Source organism: Rhinolophus hipposideros, assembly GCF_964194185.1.
Source record: "Rhinolophus hipposideros genome assembly, chromosome: 18".
Taxonomy (NCBI): Eukaryota; Metazoa; Chordata; class Mammalia; order Chiroptera; family Rhinolophidae; genus Rhinolophus; species Rhinolophus hipposideros.
Genome location: NC_138064.1, coordinates 31,135,305 through 31,155,117, shown reverse-complemented (window position 1 = coordinate 31,155,117; position 19,813 = coordinate 31,135,305). Strand labels below are relative to the sequence as shown.

The window sequence follows — 19,813 nt, the reverse complement described above, 5'->3', positions numbered from 1 at the left end:
AACACTGACCCATTTACTCAAGAAATTTTCTTACTTCTAATAACTTTTACCCATCATTTAATTTCTTTTGAAATATGTAATAATTTCCATTAGCCAAAGAACACCAGTGGAGAATGACACTAAAAAAAGATCAGTTGCAATTCAACTGGTTTAGAAAAGTGTTCCAGAGTTTCTACAATGTTGTAAAACTCCTTGTAAACCATTTATAGCATAAAATCTTATATTTGCTGTGCATTTATTTAATACAGAGTTCGGATCTTCCCTTAAATGCAAGAATGCTGTTCTATAGGCAGAAGTTTATTGATGTATTTATTCATGTATTTATCCAGGAAATGTTTATTGAGTGCCTAAGTAACTGTGATGTAAGGAAAAGAGTGAAAAATCCAAAAAAGACAGGTACGGCTAGAATGCTAATCAAGATAGAAGCCAAGTGGGGGACTTCTTACATAATATCCTGTGAAATTATGAAAGCCCCTCAATTCTTTCACCAGGACAGACCAAAGTGACCTGGAGATTCCATATACACTTGCACTATTGGTACACATCTAAGCATAAGTACAGTACCTGAAAATATAGTAGAAAATTATATAAAGAAATTATCAAAGTCAATGCCCAAGCTACTAGCTCACAATGATTTCCATCTCTCTTTGCACATGTCATTGTAGCTAAGATCAAATTCTCCTACCACTTTTAGCCAAATTTGAAATTTAGTAAAAACAGTATATTGTGCTGATGAATATTCAGCCTGCTTTGTTGACCTTGAAAATTAGTATCTTTTGCGGTAAACATATTGATTTTGTCAAAAAGATATATGTGCATGTAAATGGAAAAGTGTGGCATTTGAATGAAGTCCTGTAGTTTTTATGGAAATGTGGATGAAAGTTCTGAGACTGTGGAATACACAAACTCCCTACCTCCCAAACAGCTTACTCCAAGGAAATTTACAGCTAAATCCCATGTGTGTACATGTTTACATGTGCATATGCATGTGTGCATGCTTTCTTTAGACATACAGTGCAGTACTTCTTTCGCAAAACAAGAAATGAGGGGCATCAAGTATAGGACAGTGATGAAGGGCTTTAGTATATGTTTCTTTAAGGTCTAATGTCTTAGATTGATGGCATTTTTTATTCAAATATGATTATTCTGACAAGAGTTTAGAATTTAATCATGGCAAATTTATTCCACTAATTTTATTTTATTCTAATTTTCCTTCCTTCCTTCCTTCCTTCCTTCCTTCCTTCCTTCCGTCCTTCCTTCCTTCCTTCCAACCTCCCTTGTGCTTCCCTTTCATTAATGTGCAAAATTTTACCAATAAGGGCATTATGGAGGTAGGTAGAAAGGATGTTGTCTGAAGGTAAAGTGGGATTAAATTAGTAAAGAAAGATGGTGTGGAGATAGCAAAGATAAAACATGCCATGACTTAACTCAGTAATTTCTATTGAATTTCTATTTTATTATTTATTTTTCAGATTATTTAATCCATAAATTATTGGGGAATCTAAATTATCTAGGTAATTATTTTGGTACTCCATTGTATTTGTTATGTGAATACAGTCCTTAAATAAAACTTTAAGTAAATGTACCCAAAACTATAAAGAATACATGTGTTGCAAAAATGATTGTTGAATATATTCATGTAAATAAATACAAATTGTACTATGTGTTATGGAGCATAAATAAGAAAGCATAGGATGATTAGAAATTTCTGGACTGCTATAAAGTACGTATATTTTGTTTAAAAATTAAGGTTTTAAGTTGTTTTCAATACTTTTAAAAGACTATACCCAATATGTAGATAAATTGGACTTCAATATAAAGTGAGGAAAATGTGTACCTCAAATTCTTCTTAGTATTTTGCCATTAATTTGAGAAAAGAAATTTAAAAGACTATGTCTACTATTATAATAAAAATGTTTATTATAAAAATTATCACATTTCTCTGTACAGAGCCTGGAGACAAAAACACAATTTATACATTAATAATTTAAGTGGGTCTTAATGTGCGGTATCCATTCATTAGAATCCTAAAGCTCTTCCATAATTTCACAAATACCAATGTAGACTACTTCTATTTTATAGAATTGCATTTACACAGTTGATGTTATTGAGATCCCAACATTTCTTTTTCTCTAGTGTTTTAAAGATAGTTCACAGTGTTTGGGTTAATTAATTAATCAACTGCTTTAAATCTTTGGTAAATACAAGTATTTACATGCAAAAATGTTTAATTTCAGTAAAAACTGAAAAGTCAAATAACCTTTAAGTTAACCTCAAAGTCAAAATAACTGGCAAATAGTTTTGTGTAATCAGAAGCCAGAATCCCATCATCAAGAAAAGTCACTTAAACTTCTGATGATGAAATGTGAAATGCACAACAAATAGTTTAAGGCTTCTATGACCACTCCCAGAAGCACCACCACAACAGGCCATGACAAAATTAAACACAAATGTTAAGTTCAACACATAGAGATTACTGATTATTTTCCAATGCAAGGTCTAGTTTTCCTGTATTCCAGTTTGAATATCAATTTGACACAGAAGAGTTTATTATCTCATTAAAGTCTAATGTCTTGCAAGAATGAGAGAGCCATTTAAATATGTCACACTGTTTTGAAAGGCACCAATTCATCTTCCTACCAATAATTTATCCATGAAAATATGGATAATTTCTTGAAATAACTTGTGCAGAAATCAGCAAGATGCTTGCCTTCTGTTTCCCTTCCTTCCATCTTCCTTTCCTTTCCTTTAATCCTTTCCTCTCTCCCTCCCTCCCTTCCATCCTTTCTTCTTTCCCACCTTCTTTCCTTCTTTTCTTTTTTTGTTTTTTCATTTCTTCCCTGTCAACCTGCATACCTGAACTCCCCAAAAGTTCCATATGCATTACAGCTGTCATTCATTAGCTCTTAATCTCAATGATTCACAAATGAAAATATCCTAGCATGAAGTCCTCTTACTCCCAGGCTACTTGTTAAATATACACCAAGAAGTATTTAAATTCTAATGTTCTTGAGCCATTTGATAATTGGGAATATTTTTTTAAAGACATGTTAATGGTGGGGTGTAGAGAATATAATTAAGTATATCAAAAATACATCTTTTAAAACCTAGAAAATGGATGCCTTTGCATTACCACCACTGCAGAGTAGAGAACAGCCATTCCTACTTTGTTAGGTTCTGAATGCATGATTTCGTTCCCTAACATCAGTTTTTCCAATCTACTATTTCATTTATAAACAAAGCAAGGTGAGGGTTATTTTTGCTATCACTTTGGCAATTCTTTCTCTCTCACCAACCTCCAACATCCTGAATTCAGTGTATATTTTAAAATTCACTGAAGACTAGGCACCTGGTACAAGTGTTCACTTATTATGTGAAGTGTTAACAGGGAAAGCATCATAAGAAAGATCCTGTATTTATCAGAAAAGGCTTTCTTCTGAGTTTTCACATAGGCTCAATGCCTTGGCTGTAACTTTGAATAACATGTTTGACTCATTCCTTATTCAAAGTGAATGTTATTTTAGTTACCAGTTTTCCCTCTCTAGAGCACAAAGATACATAATGAACACAAAATGTACATTCATATACATTTCTAATCATATAGTGTACACTTAACCCTACTGCTTTGAATGGCAGGAAAATGCTGGTATAATTGACACTTGATATCTCATAAACATTAATATCTTATGATGCCAACCAGAGGTCTAAAATATCAGTCTACTGAAACTGCCAGCCTGTAGCTTCACTTCGCTCCCTTTCCCGTTCTTGTTGATAAACAGATGAAAAATTGAGGCTTATCATGTTCTTTAGGATTTGATATAAATCCAAGCATTATTCTAAGTAAAAAGAATAAAGAGCCGGCCATGTGTTCACTCCTGTAGTCCTGCGCTGTGCTTTCCTGGGTCACAGAAAAGAGTTTTGCTCCTCTTCCCTTTGGTGTTCTGCTCAATGAGTTTTTGTGGCGGTTGTTTGTTTTTCAGGGACTGAGAGTTCACATGCAAACATTCAGGAAGCAGCACTGCTGTAGACCCACTTTGATCCCTTCAAGTGTCCTGAGCGTTTCTCATCACACGGCCACTTTTTCCTTTGCCAGGTTCTTTGGTTCCTTGCTTGGGATACACCAGTCATCTGCCTCACTGCTCATCTGATAATGTTTGAAGGCTGATTTATTAAAGACTGGCAGTTTTTCTACAGACTCAGAAGACAAAGCCTGAAAGGAGAGGGTGGAAAAAAAAAATCAAACCAAAGAAATTATTTATGGCATAATTTATACTCCAAGAGAGTATTCAAAATAAATTCAGAGGTAAAAAAAAATATATCAAACATTCAAATACATTATTTTAATTGATTTAGTAATAAGAGTACACCAGGGCCCACAGAACACTAGGCATTATATAAAAGAAAACTGAAAAACAAATATTATCACTACCCTATAGGGGATGAAATAGTATATATAAAATTATAAATTAAGGAACAGAATTTGTGTTCAATATTTACACACGTTCCTTTTTTGGATGTTACTGATACGAAAGAATTGAATAGCAAAACTATCCTTTCCAGGCAAAACTGTAATATCTGGGATAAAGAGTCCTAATCTGATACTATTAATCTATTAAAATCTGATACTATAAATATACAATCTATTAATTCTTCCCAATACTTTGAAGTATTAGCTCATTTAATAAATAAATATGTTAATTATTTCAGATGGTCAAAGATTCATTTGACAAATAATTCCCTGGCACAGAATGGGAGCCTGGAGCCTTAATGTTTTAGGTGCTAATATGTGTAAATATATTTTCAGTCAAAATAGTTGGCAAATGATAAACGGAATCAGAACAGTGACCTTAACAAATAAATTGAGGCTTTACCAGAAATAGATAAAACATGCACCCAGCTTTAAAGCTTCAACAGGAAATGCCAAACATCCCACTGACAACTAGTGAGCACTCAACTTTCCTTTCTGGATTTCTAATAAGGTCAGCTTAAGGTCATGAGTATCTTGATATCTGTTGTTTTTGAGGCTGGAACATTATTAGCATATATTTCCCACAAGTTTAAGCAAAACAAAAGTACAATTATTCTCACAGAAGCCAAAGGAGTTGCCTTAAAAAAAAAAAATCACATGAGCATGTTCTCATTCTGAAACTAAAGTGCTTCTTGGGAAACAATTTTGCTTCACTGGAGGCAGGTAGACTTGGTTCCACTTCCTTTTTGTTAAGTTGCCCTATTAAATATTAAATAGTATATATACACATACCAAGAGAAAACAGAATGACTTGTGGTCATTATTAGCATTGACTCAGTTTGGGGTATTCACAGTGGACTCGGCTGGGAAAGAAGCAATTGTCTCAGAAGCATGATTTTTTCTATTGAATTTAAAGTATACCTTTAAGTAGATGATAGCATCTGTCCCATATCCCGATAAAGAGTAGAGATGCAGATCTCCCTGAAAGTACTTGGCATATAGACGAGAAATCGGCAAACCGTAACCAAAACCAGCCTAGAGGGGAAAGATGTTATTGGTAAAGAGCCACGGATGTGATCGTTAGAATACCATGTGGGAGGGAGTTATTATCCTACCTGTTACTGATGTCTTAGAACCTAGATAAATATCTTCTGTTTCCAATCAGAGGCCCTTTAAATTGTTTCACCATTTATAGCTTGCTTTATCATTCTTTCTCATAGAGCCCCCATGCCCAATTTAACTAAATTGATGAACTTGCCTAAATACTTCTTTCTAATCCTTCCTCTACTTTTAGAACTAGGTGGCTGGGATGAACTTAGCCATATAATTGGTCTTACCAAAGGAGCATTTCGGGAATTATCCATCACGGGTGTTGGTGCCGTGGAATATGTGTAACTAAAGAGCCGGTCAGTGATCCTCAGGGGAACACCACCTCCTCTGTCTGAAATCTTAAACGAACAAACAAACAAACAAGTCATCAGAGCTATACATTAAAAACAATGTGCATTTGTCTATATAAAAATGTCTTTCCTTCATTTAAAAGTCACCTGATAGACAACTTTGATCTATCGCTCAAAGCAAAAAGCTTTATTATTATGGCCTCTTTTTTAACTCTTTCACTGCCTTCATTGATTTCAAGTTTTTTTTTTTCCAAAAGGTGTCAAAAATCCACCAAAATGAAAAGTTGATATGTTGACTATTTTATGCATTTAATAACGTTTTGAGCTGCTGTGTACATAAATTATTTTTATTTTGTGATATGGTAATAAATTTACCATTATATTGAATTTTAGCAAAAAATATTCAAAACATACTAAGTGGCACCAATTAGATAGTGCAAGCCACAGGAAAACATCTGAATGTCTCAGCAAAATAATTAATTCTCTCAAGAGAGACTCAAAAGAAAAATAGAGAATTGTTACCTTAATTGTAAGATCTTCTTTTCCCAAGACAACAGTCACCTCAACTGGTGTAAGGGAAGGCTGGTTTTCCTGGTGTTCAACTGTTGCCCTCATTGCATTCTAAAGAAAGCAACACCATAAGGAATTCAATGGCAGAAGAATGAGGGACAATAAATATTTTTTTTTATGTTTAAAAATAAAAGCAGCACAGACAGTAATTCAAAGACGGTAATTCCTATTTTTTTTAATTTAGTAGTTACAACAGCTCTTTGAATAGCCATTTATGAATGTGTCATGCAGATGTATAATGACAAATACTCATTTACCATGTAATATAGCACCTGGGAGTAATGTCTAACGTTCTGCTAGTTGTCAAGTTCTTATTTGTAAGCTTAATTTAAAGGTAGAAATTGTTTTTCATAGTATATTTTGTAATACTCTCTTTTCTGTCTGTCCATTACATTTTGCACCCAAACACCAAAGACTATTACATAACAAATGAACAGTGAATCATTGAACCAATGTATTGGCTTTTATAAAATTTGCTGGGAAAAAGTTGTTGCTGTTTAAAAGGATACTAAATAATTCTAAATTCAATTTCAATTTGCATGTGATTATCATAACTTTTACCAGTGAAGGCAAAATAACTGAGTTGGACTATTCAATTTAAAAATGAATCAAATCAACAAAAAAGTATCTTTTGTCTTTTCACAAAAAAGTAACTCAAATAAGTTTTCACACAACTTGGATGAATCTCGTACAGACACAGTTTTGGTTTGTTTCACCCACTTTCTTCTCTAACCTTCTGCTGGTAAGTTATCTGCTTTCTGGTTTCCATTTAATATTAAGTTTTAATCATTAGCTGAAGTGAAATAACATAGATCAGATGTTTGTAGTATAATCAATACCTCATTGCACTAACATTAGAATAAGTTAGGAAACAGTAAATTCTGAGAAGAATTAGAAGCAGATTTCACTTTCTTTAGGCTTCCCCTCTCCAGTCCAGAAGGACTATTGGGATTATCACAAAGAAAGCTTCACATGTTTTTCCATCTTTTGGTGTTAAGTACAGAAATGTAGTTTGGTCTTAGAACCCAGGACAGGATTTGATTTTAGCACCTGGTTACTCCAGGCCAGTAACATCCCCATCCTCTGAAAGTTTCTTGGAAATGCAAATTCTCAGACCTAGAGAATTAAAATCTGTGGGGGCAGAGCCTAAAAATCTGTGTTTTCACAAGCCCTCCAGGTGGTTCGAATGCACATGGAAGTTTGAAAAGCACTGCCCTACAGTCTAACCATGCAATGTGGACTGTGGACCAGCAGCATAACCTATTAGCTTATTAGAATCTCAGGCCCCACCCGAGACCCAGTGAATCAGAATTTGCCTTTTAACAAAACCCCCAGGTGAGTCATATGCACATTAAAGTAGATCATTGAAAGAATAGACTGTCTTCCGCGTATATTCTAGACTCAGGTTGGGGCTCTGCCACCTACAGTTAATTCTGGACCTGAACCTCTGGATTTGGAATTGGATCAGCCTGCGGGGGTGGAAGTAACAAGGCCTCAATCCCTACAGCATTTACCCCTGACCCTCCTTAACAAATACACGAATGAATAGTGTGTTGTTGGGCACCTGCAAACATAATGGGAATAGGGAGCACTGACACACCATGAATCATATTGTGCATTCTCAAATACATGTTGAAGCTACAAGGAACTCAATGTACCCTTTCAAACATTAACAGTAGCCACCTTCTGTTAGGAGCACAGAAGCATGCTTGAGAGAAGATAGTGAGGCTTCTGTTTACTCAGAATGATAAAGGAAATAAAAATGTGAACAGTGAATTAAAAACAACCAAACTGCAATTATTGTGCAGTGTCATACCTTGAATAGTTCAAAGAGCATATGGTGAAGGTGAGAAGGAACGTACACAATGTGAATCGGTTCCCCTGGAAATTTTCCTAGAAAAATTCAGCTCATTAGAATTGGTAAACAAATATTTCATTAAAATGAACTTCCATATCTATTTGATTAACATTTTAGACTTAAACAGGTTTGGCATATTCCCCATCCTTCTCACTGCAAAATCCTACCCTAGAACCTTCCCTCTTAAACAGCAAACACAACGTGTTTATTTTCAAAATGCTACTACAGTTGCTACCCAGTGCTCTATGATTAATTTTTGCATTTCTCTGCAAATGTATAAAGTCAGATGAAGTGTGCAACAAGGGTGCTATGAATTAGATTACGTGGATTATTTGTTTCTATTTTCAAAACTTCTGTACTGGACAATCTCAGAGTTAAAATTATATGCACAGTAAGAAAGAAGAAAAAATGAATACATCTATAGTATAATGTCAAAATTAATGCTCGCTGTAATTTTCATGTTTTGAAATTGATGTAGCCCATGGAAATTTACAAAATAATGCATGGGGGAAAAATACACATTTGATTCTTTTTGATTTTTATCACCCAAACATTAAATCTTACAAGCTAAATATGCTTAAGTTTCACCAAGAGGCTAAAGAAAACAAGAAACAAAAACCTCGTAACACTGTTTCAAAAGAAAAGTAAAAGTATTATTCTTTGGTGTCCCAGACCTTGGCAAAGTTTGAATCCGAAAACATAACGTCTGGCTCAGTTCCCTCTTTATTTTATCAAACAGTTCAAGCAATTTATTTACAAGTGTTATGCAGCAATGCTGTTAATATTTAGAGATATTTTTCAATCTGTACTTGTAAGCTTATTTTTAGTTTCGCAATCAGTTATATTTGCATATTCCCAATTCATGAGTTAGGCTACTCTTAATTTGAGCAACTTGATTTTAATTCTCACCACCCATAAACATTGTTCATGTATAACTATTACTTGAAAAGATATTTACTTTGAATTGAAAACAGAATGTTATTCCAATTTAAGTATACTATATACTCTCGTGCTTTAAGATACAACTACGGGATAGGATAAAAATTGTGCCTTCATTCAACATGTAATCACTTCAGGCAACATGGGAAGACTTTATCTTTTCAGGTACCCTAGAGTTGAAGCTATTCAACTCTATTCAACTCTGCTTCCAAAACTGGTATATACGTACCTACAGTGTAATTTTAAAAAATATTCTTGGTAAGAACATTGAACATGACATCTACCTTCTTATATATTGACGTGTAGATACACAATATCGTATTGTTAACTATCGGCACAATGTTGTACAGCAGATCTCTAGAACTTATTCATCTTGCATAACTGAAATCTTATGCTCATTGAATAGTGGCTCCCCATTCCACCCCACCAGGCAGCCTCTGGCAACCACCATTTTACTGTCTGCTTCTGTGAGTTTGACTATTTTAAATACCTCATATAAGTGGGATCATGCAGTATTTGTCCTTCTGCGACTGGCTTATTTCTTATGGCACAATTTAAAGTATTTTTGATTCCAGATCTTATGAGTAACTGCTTTAAGAGGATATCTCCTAAACTACCCAAGTGGTTCCTCTTGCTTCTGGCCCCCCATTCCCTGTATTCTGTAGTAAGCAACTTTTTTTTTTTTTTGATCTAAGGTATTGGAACTTAGCTGCTACTCTAAATCCCAAGTTATTTGTGCAAACCATTCTTTATGAATTGTCATTAGCAACGCAATATGCTCAATTGGAACTTTCCAGTTGAGATCAAGAGAGCCTTGACTTCAAAAAAAAAATGTATACAAATTCTATGCAAGTTTAGAAGGGAAAAAATAGAACACAAAAGTTGCTTTGTATGTACAAGAAGTAATCATACTGGGAGAACACTCAATTTTCCATACATTAAAATATATTTTATTTATAGCTTACCATTCACTTGTGTGAGCTTTAATTCTGGAGATGTTAAATAATACTGATCACAAAGCATTCTCGAACACTCAAAGGCATCTGGAATAGAAGTGTTTTTTTCATAATGATGAAATGAATTTGTGCCACGTAAAATTTTCAAGTAATCTTCAGTGTGTACGCCATCCTTAATGTAAAATATTTATTAGAGTAAAAGTTTATGTATATAAAAATACCTTTTAAATATTTTATTGAAGAAAACTCATGACAGTCCTTAAGTTATAGCTATAGCAGTAGTAATATGCATACTTCAGAGATCAAATACAATATATAAAAATATGGCAAATTAGCCACTGATGTTTGGATTTTTTTTATATTACAAATGTATGCTTAAACACCTGGCGCTCAAAAGCAAAGGACCTTTATGGCAGTATTTATAAAAAATATTAAAGGAACACTCTAAACATAAATTCATTCAGAGTCACCTCAACTATGTGTCAATCATATAGTGTACATTCTCAATAAGGGAAATGCAAAAATGTAGAAATTACCTTGGACCACTGCAGCTACGTTACAGTTGGGATCAATGCTTCCAATGTGGCTTGGGTTTCCTGTCTGTGAGTCACTAAATATAAGAACTGTTGGAAAATAAACACAAAAATTATTGTTATAAAAATCAGGATAATGATTAGAATTACCACTGACAAAAAATGTGACCCACCAAATATTGAAAAATCTAGATAGAATATGGCTTATATTCGACACCCATCTCTATATATCATGACCATGATGAACTAACTTACTGTGCTGGTTCATTAGCATCCGGGTAGAAATACGGTTCATATAAAATCGATCTAAGAAATACTGAAGATTTTGATTGGTGACTGGATCAACTGTACAGCCATCTTTATATTCTATGATTCCTTGTGCCATTGTAGGAACAACATTATGATGTCTATTTCGCACTGTGATGAGAGTATCTACAAAACTAAGCCAAAACATATTAACAGTTAGTGAAAGTTCAAATAAGTTTCATTCACTTATATTCCTTAGATTATAAATGTATTATAAGTGTGTGTATCCCTTTTTATAGGTGTATGTCTGGAAATAGTGAAAGTTTTGGACACGTATTCTAATGCGTAAAACTTACTCTGATAACACTTTCTGATCTTCTGGGCTTCTCTCATGGAATTCCACCAACTCCATCAGGCTCTGGATATACCTGGAAAGTGACAGGTATGCTTTAAGTTTTAAAATTGAATAGTCAGAAACGAGTGGCTGAAAACAGAGTGTCTTTTTCAAATGAATTGAAAAGACAAAGTAAGTGTTATGCTTAAAGTTAAACCTCCAAAAAAGGGAACACTCATACACTGCTGGTGGGAATGTAAATTGGTTCAGCCACTATGGAAAACAGTATGGAGGTTCCTCAAATAATTTAGAATGACCATACCACCCAGCAATCCCTCTCCTAAGTGAATACCCAAAAGATCTGAAAACATGTATCCATAAAATTATATGTACCCCGATGTTTATTGCAGCATTATTTACAGTGCCCAAGACATGGAAACAACAGTGTCCTTCGATAAATTATTGGATAAAGAAGATGTAGTACATATACACAAGGGAATATTACTCAGCCATAAGAAAAGATGAAATTCTGCCATTTGCGACAACATGGATGGATCTTGAGATTATCATGCTAAGCAAAATAAGTCAGACAGAAAAAGTCGAGAACCATACAACCGACTTCACTCATATGTGGGACATACAAATGAAAGCAATAAACTAATAAGACAAACAAACAGTAACTCACAGACACAGACAACAGTTTAGTGGTTACCAAAGGGGGCAACGGTCGGGGGAGAAGAAGGCAAAGAGGGTCAAATATATGGGGATGGAAGAACTGACACTGGATTGTGAAAACACAATGTAACATATAATGATGTATTAAAAAACTGTACACTTAAAACCTATGTAATTTTACTAACCAATGTCACCCCAATAAATTTAATAAAAAATAAAAAAACTACAACTCCAAGACATTTGGAAAACAATAAGACTTTTAAAAAGAAAGCTACAACTCAACTTTTAACTTTCTAACTTACATTTACATTTCTTTATTCCAGATCAGAATTGTTTTCTGTTTTGTTTGGCAAATGTTTTTATCTTTTTATAGAAAAGCATTTAAAAACAACTTTTTAAAAACGTCTTCATATTTTTTCCTACTCCATTCATAAGTGAATAGAAGTCTTGAAAGCAGCAGTAAATACTACAGATTGCATATGTTTCAGATTGTAATTGTTTAATGGGTATGTAATACCTATGTTTCTTGAATCAAAGAACGAAAAGTTGTGCAGTCAGTGGATTAGAATGTGGCTCTGGTGCATACCTGCCTCAGTGCATATCCTGGCTCTGTTTTCTGAAAATCTGCTCCTTTGGATTATCTACCTTCTTTAAGCTTCAGTATCCTTATTTATAAAATGAGATGATAATAACTGACACTTTCTGAGTGCTGGCTGTGTGCCAGATACTTTTGTAAGTGCTTTTCAATGAATTATCTCGTTCAATTATACTCAGATATGCCACTGAGGCATATACTTTACTCCCTTCAATAACAGAAGGGAGAATTGAGGCATAGAGAATTTAAGACACTTGACAAGGATTCTACAACTGGGAAGAGGCAAAAGCACCATTTGAACCCAGAGCCTGCTCTGTTAATTGGTTTGTAAATAACAAAGATTAGGCTCTTTCTAAATACCATGTTTCCCTAAAAATAAGATCTAGCCAGACAATCAGCTCTAATGGGTCTTTTGGAGCAAAAATTAATATAAGACCCGGTCTTATTTTACTATAAGACCAGGTAAAATATAATATAATATAATATAATATAATATAATATAATATAATATAATATAATATAATATAATATACCAGGTCTTATAGTGGTCATTCATATCTATCTATTTGTAGGATAAGATTCCTTTTGCAATATTAAACTCTGTCTTTTATTATTTAAAATATAAAACTGAAATAGTAACTCAATTATTTTTTATATTTCTAGAAATAAAAATTACATTGTGAAAGTATTTACTTTTTCAAGTTAAAAATGTCTGTTTCTAGCTTAAAACTACTCTTAAGATAACTTACCTCAATTAATGAAACAAAATGTTTACATATTTCAAAAGTATTTGCTACTCAGATTACCTGGTTTCCAATTATGATGGTAATATTTTAGACTAATTCATACTTAGATAACTGTCTTAAAACTCAAGATTGTTTCAGAATGGTTCACTACTTACCAGCTTTTAACTAACTGCACTGAAGAGGTATTCACTAATCGATCAGGGAGGATATCAATTTCCTTCAGGATATTGGCGAGCCTCACAGGCAATTCTTGTCGCAGAAATGCAAAAGAAGTTCTTTCACATGCATTTTCTGAACCTGTAATAATAACATTTATTTAATTTTTGGAAACAAGTATGTCTAAGTGACATGTTTGAATAGCATCAACTATCCAATATTGAATGAACACATATATTATAAAATTATATTTCACCCTCAGTTGGGTTACTGTTTATAGACAATTTAGGAGTATCTTCCTCATAGTCTTTCTTTTTTTTTTTTTAAGTGACCAATATGAGAATTATTGTTTTTTTCTTTTTGAAGAGGATTCACTTCCAAGAAGTCAGAACAGCCAATAGCTCTTAGTATTCATTAGAGTGCAGGGTTTGGTCAACACCACAATGACAATGAGATATCGTTCACAGCGTTGTAGATATGAAACTGGAGTGGGAGAGAAGGGGGTAAGGTGGAAGTCGTGATGTTTCCAGACCAGTGATAAATAATAACACATTTAAATCCTTGAAATTTGCCTCCTAAGGTTACTGCAGAAAGTTTGTAAATATTTTCAGCAGTAATGCAAATATATGGACAACTATACCGGTAAAGAAACAAATTTGTTAGGAACACAGAGATGTACCCTGTGGAGGGTGGCTAAGGGATAAAAATCTCAATTAATTTGAGGCTACTTTATCATATTAGGAATCTTCTCCAAGAAGGGCTAAAGCCGTGAGGGAATGAGGTTTCTCGTTCACTGTTAAATGCTGACTGAAAGCAAGAAGTATGTTGATGAAAGCTTTGAACTGAAAGAAGAGGAAAGATGAGCTCAAACCATCCAGTGTCAGCGGGGCTGCAAGTGACCTGCAGACACAACCTGTCGGAAAGAAAGCAGATCCAGGAAAAGGCAAAGTGCACGGCATCGAGGCTCCAGGTTCAGCAGCAAAGGGGACCCCAGCTGGTATTTAGCGCTGAACCCAGCCTACCCTGCACCGGGATTGAAAATTAAGGCGGTCCCCAAGTCCCAGCGCACCCGCCGTTGCCCTACGTCCTCCGCTCACCAAAGTCCAGCAGCTGCTTCATGGACAGCGGGGACGGGCTGTAGCGCGAGAAATGCTCGACCTCGCGGGGGACCAGGCCGGCGCTGCTCAGCGAGCGGGCGCTGCGCATCACGAAGCGGGCCGCCTTCATCTTGATGCCCACGGGGCCTGGCAGGGACTAGGGTTAACTTGAGGGTGAAGGCTGAGTGGGACAGAGCCTGGCACCGAGGAGGCGGCGGGACGCGTCCGGGAGACAAGGACCGATCTGGCCTGAGGTTCAGGGGCGCTTCGGAGCAGAGGAGTCGGGCCGCGAGTCAGAGACGCGAGTGGCTTGAGACTCAAGTGCTCGACTTGCCACCACCGGCCGTCGTCTGCAGTTTTATTGGTTTCCCGGCACGCGCCCCACCCCCAACTCCAAAAGGGGAGGAGTCACTGGGACTTGGAGACACATCCTGAACCTGGGACCGAGCCAATCGGCTCAGATGAAGAACTTGGGGCCCCGCCTCCCGGCGGCTGGCCTGACAGATTGCCCTGTTGTGAAGAAGGTAATTGGAAGCCAAAGCGGACATCGGGAGGTAGGTGAGCTGGAGGTCAGCCACTTGGGACGTGGCCCGACATCGCGTGGGCTGGGGGCCCACCCAGACTCGTCCTTGTTTACAAGTGCGAGACTGTCTCAATGTCACACATTCCCGGCCAGAAACTATTTCCAAGAATCTGGACTCCAGCAGCTCATTGGTCCTTGCTCAGAGCGGGGCTTTTACAGTAACCAATCAGCTGCGTTGAAAAGTATGGACTTCTCTGCCATTGGATAGCGAGGGGACTAAGCACCCTAAAGAGTTCTTGCAGCGAGAGAACAGCACACGTCAGGAACTGGAAGTTGTTTTTGCTGAGACGGCCCCAAATACATTACCTTATTCTTGCGGAGATAAAAGGCCATTGATTTATTTCTCTGCCGTAACACATTCTCTCCATTAGGTTTAACTCTGTTAATTAAAAACAAAATAAAAAAGGGATCAATTTGTCAGTCTGACTCACCTTTTTCTCCCATCACAATATTTGCTCGCTCAGTTCAACTGTATAAAATATTCTTAATCCATATCTTTGCCTAAGACATTCTTTTCTATCCTTAAATGTCCAGCACAAACTATGTGCTACAAGAGATCTCTCCTAATTGCTTCACCTTACTCCCTTTCCCAAATATGGCTTTTGTCACTTATGACATTATATTGTAGCTATTTGTGTTCTTATATTGTTCCTCTCTGCACCCCCTCCTCTGAAAAGGATCAGGGTTGGTACCATGTCTGATGCATTTTGTGATTCCCACCCACCCTGCTTTATTGCTACTCAAGCTTAAACAGTTGGGGAAACAAATTGCATTTCCACTTGCCAATGAGCCTTGGTACCACTATGAGTTATATTTTTATATTCTGAATCCTTTGTTACATATTTGCTTAGCTTGATAAGGCAAAAACAAAAACAGAAAATGTGTTCCAGAAGCCAAAAGACTAAATCAAATTCTCTGATGAAGCAGGTATATTTAAGCTAAAAATACCTTCTTTTTCCTGGATTACATCCTAAGAACAAAATAGAAAAGCATGCATTTGCTTTTTCTTACCGTGTGTGGGATTTGGAATAAGCAAAAATCTGTAATATAAAGACTTATACTCTTTAATCTGCAGAGGAACGGTAATGGAAATGATGCATTATAGGCAGTTCTAATTTAGAAAAACCCCATTGAGTGCTTGGCCTGGCTTACCCAGTACTACTGACCTATGTGTTGGGCGATGATTAAAAGTCAGGTGAAGTCTTATGATGTTCACAGAGTGCCTTAGGGCTAAATGTGAACCAGGGTTACCAAACTTTTGTCTCCATGTCATCCCATCCAATAATATTTATCAGGTTACTGTCACAGTGCATTACATTCTTTAATGTCATTTCTCTATTATGGGAACTGTTGTTATAATTGGCAACATTTATGGTAGCTGGACTGGAATGGCCAGGTCACGCTGTTTACCCAGTTGGCTAAGACACTATGTGTTGCAGGTATACCCTGCTTTTCAAAAGTTTGTTACATCACTTTGCTTTTACGAAAGACCTATACCTATTTTCAACAACCGAAAGAAATCCAAAGAGGATTTTTGCTTTTATAAAAAAATGGGGAGGGGAGTGAAAATAACATTCAGTGTTTGTTTCACAGGGAGCTTTATCTGCAGCAATGAGAGTGGCACCAACAAGCTCCTTCCCTGGGCACTAAACTCAGTATTTCAGCATCAAGCCACCCTAGCTTTGAACTGTATCTGTGAACATCTGTGCTTTATCTCAATTTATTTTGTGCTTCTGTTAGCAAGATGTGTGCTAAGGTATCATAAAAGTCTAAGAGAGCCTGTGAGGATGTTACACTTAGCATAAAACTGGATATAATTAAGAAGATTTGGTAGCTTATTTTTGGGGTCTGGGAATGCTCAAAGTTTTTTCCATATAAATTAATGGTAATTGTTTTTTCCCTTAATGCCACTTTAGCTTAAGAAAGATTTCATAGGAACACTTTACTTTTGGAGAGCGGGGGAAACCTGTACCATGATTAGAGAGTGACTCATTTTCAGGCTGACCACAAATCTTGGAGGCGATCCAGTTGCTACAGAAATAAAATAAAGGGACTTATTTGGGGGCAATGGGTATGGACAAATCTGAGCATTCATTTGAGGAAAGGTTAATCATGAGAGGACTATCAAATGATTTGGTGCTAATGGTCAGGGGGGAGTGTGACAAAGTTTCCCTTTGTCACAGTAAAGTACATAGCATCTCTGCTTGAGGTATTCAATTCCTGAAGTTTTCAGGGGCATGCTTACCTAGAATAAATGAATTCTATCCAACTTACCTGGCAAAACCTGTTAACAAAAGGCTACTGGTAGAGCTTTAAGAATGCAAGTCACACTTTTGCCAGAGGGCTGGGCATGTCTAACTTGACAAAATGCATCAAGACCCTTAAAGAGATGCCTATTCAACATTTCCACTGCTAGGATCATATTCCAAGGAAGCAACTGAAAATATACATAACAGGAACTTCAAAAGCCATGATGGAAAGATGAACAGGTTTGACTATAGAATATTTAAAGTTAAAAAAGGATCAACAGACTTAGAGAAAATACTTACAAAATATGTAACAGGCAAATGATTATTTAAGAAGTGACTATCTCAGCCAGGAACAGTCATGATCTGTTTCCTCAGGGAGAGTATAGACTTGTGGGGGAAATAGACATTGCAAAAACAAATGAATGATAAGCATGTACATTAAATTAGGACAAGAGCTATGAAGAAAATGCGTATGAAGATTATAGTGGGCTGGATCTTCCTTAGATTTGGTGGGCAAGGAGGGTCTCTTTGAGAAAGTGATGATTGTAAGAGATGGTGCACTCTTCTATTGGGGAATATAAGTGAATGTCGGTGAAAGCATATTAGTGAAGACATTGGGGGAAGCATGGCCTAAATCACTTTTTGATGTTTTTTATAATTGGTGTTTTAGAGGATGTTAGGTGCCAGGAGTTGGACTAGATGCCTTGATGGGTGCAAAAACATCTTCTCTCAAGTGTCTCAGACTAATAGTGGGTGATGGAAAACAATAGCCAACTTTGTTTTGTTTTTCAACTTATGAGACTTTCATTGAATCCTCCGGGCAAAGAACTCACAAATAATGCATTAAAAAACAGTTCATAAAAGAGATCAATCAACGTGTCATGTTGGTGGTGACAGTAATGGAACTGGATGGTGGTGATGCCAATGGAGTTCAGGGGTGAGCGTTGTTGGGGGTAAGGGAATGCCTCCTCTGAGAACTGGGATGACCTTAGAAGGATGAGCAAGATTTGGCAAGTTATTAGTAGACAATGAGAAAGGATGTCTAAGCGTAAGCAAAAGCACAAATGTAGCAGCTAGGGATATAGTAGAGAAAGGATAGCTAGTTTAGCCTGGCTGCTGTCTACAGTACCTTTAGGTAGGGGGAAATGGGAGATTAGGGTTATATCATGGAAGTCTTAAATCTGGTCTGAGGGCATTGAGATCCCAGGAGCAGGCCGCATGAAACAGTTGAATCTTGTTAAGCAGAGAGCAATGTGCTCCCTGCTCAAATTTGTTAGCAGTTAAAAATTCAGTGCAACTAGATTTCATTCAACAACATTATGTATCAGGCATTATTACAGGTGCTGGGGACATAAAAATGAAAAAAGCATAGTCCTTGTCTTCAAGTATAGGAGAAAGATATGTAAATAATCTAAAGAAAAAATAGTGCGATGCATATGAGGTATGCTCTTTGGGGGGTGGGGGAGGATAAGCAGTCAGGAAAGACTTCTTTGGAGGAGGTGACATGTCACCTGAGTTACAAAGATTGAATAGAAGTTCATAGGCAGACAAACAGGAAAGGTGTTGGGGCAATGGGGAGAGAGAATGAAAAGGGCCATTTTGTTGGTAGACTCTCTAGCCTTTGTCAAATCTGAGAAGGAAAAATTTTTTTAAAGTTCTCTGGTGTTCTAAGCCTGTAATACTGGGAGGGAGTGATTTCATTAATAGAAGCAGGGAAGTCAAAGGATAGGTTGACTGAGGACAGGGGAACACAAATGATGAGTTTGTTTAGCAACACTTTGAGTTAATGAGAAACCACTGGGGAAACAGTCATGGCTGTCATTATTGGTTAAGGAAAGATGAGAACTCAAAGGCTATTAAGCTGTTTCTGAGAAATGAAGATAAATGGCTGAAAGCCTCTCCCCAGTTTTTCTACACAAGGCTCCTATTAACCTGTATCTCACCTTTTTTTTTTCTTTCTGTGCATAATACTTCCTTCTGGAGCAGCACTTGGTTTCATTCTTGGCCTCCTTGCTCTTGGTTATCAAGGCCAAATCCTTCCCTCACTAAAGCAACACCAAAAGAAAATAGTTTATTCTTTTTTGCATCTGTAGCTCCAATGTCATCAGGAAAAAAGCTAGTGAATCCTGAAGCTACATCTTGATACATCTTGAGTTTTTTGTGGAAAGACAAGAAAAAATGTTTGTCTTAGTTCCAAATACAGACTTAGCACTCTTCCCAATTGTGTTTCATGTTGGCTTGTACAAGTAATAAGGGAAGATGAGCAAAGGAAATGAACAATTAACTGAAGAAGCAAAACAAATATGTAATAAAGGCAGCATGCTCATACTAAAGAGTGAGTAGGAAAATAAAAAGTAATAAGGTAATGGGATATCATTGTTCTGCCATCAGATTGGCAAATAATGAAA

At 36.2% G+C, this 19,813-nt stretch overlaps 1 protein-coding gene across 1 annotated transcript; it reads right to left on the bottom strand.

Moving 5' to 3' along the window:
* Window positions 1-1,895: 1,895 nt before the first annotated feature.
* On the bottom strand, window positions 1,896-16,316 carry PDK4 (pyruvate dehydrogenase kinase 4). Its single transcript, XM_081079235.1, has 12 exons — window positions 16,168-16,316; window positions 14,574-15,535; window positions 13,476-13,617; window positions 11,327-11,398; window positions 10,980-11,164; window positions 10,728-10,814; window positions 10,201-10,278; window positions 8,255-8,331; window positions 6,391-6,489; window positions 5,806-5,916; window positions 5,390-5,503; window positions 1,896-4,210 (listed from the first exon to the last, which is right to left on the bottom strand). Exons 2-12 carry the CDS (start codon window positions 14,701-14,703, stop codon window positions 4,067-4,069), a joined length of 1,239 nt encoding a protein of 412 aa, XP_080935361.1. The 5' UTR covers window positions 14,704-15,535; window positions 16,168-16,316; the 3' UTR covers window positions 1,896-4,066.
* Between the last annotated feature and the right edge of the window lie 3,497 nt (window positions 16,317-19,813).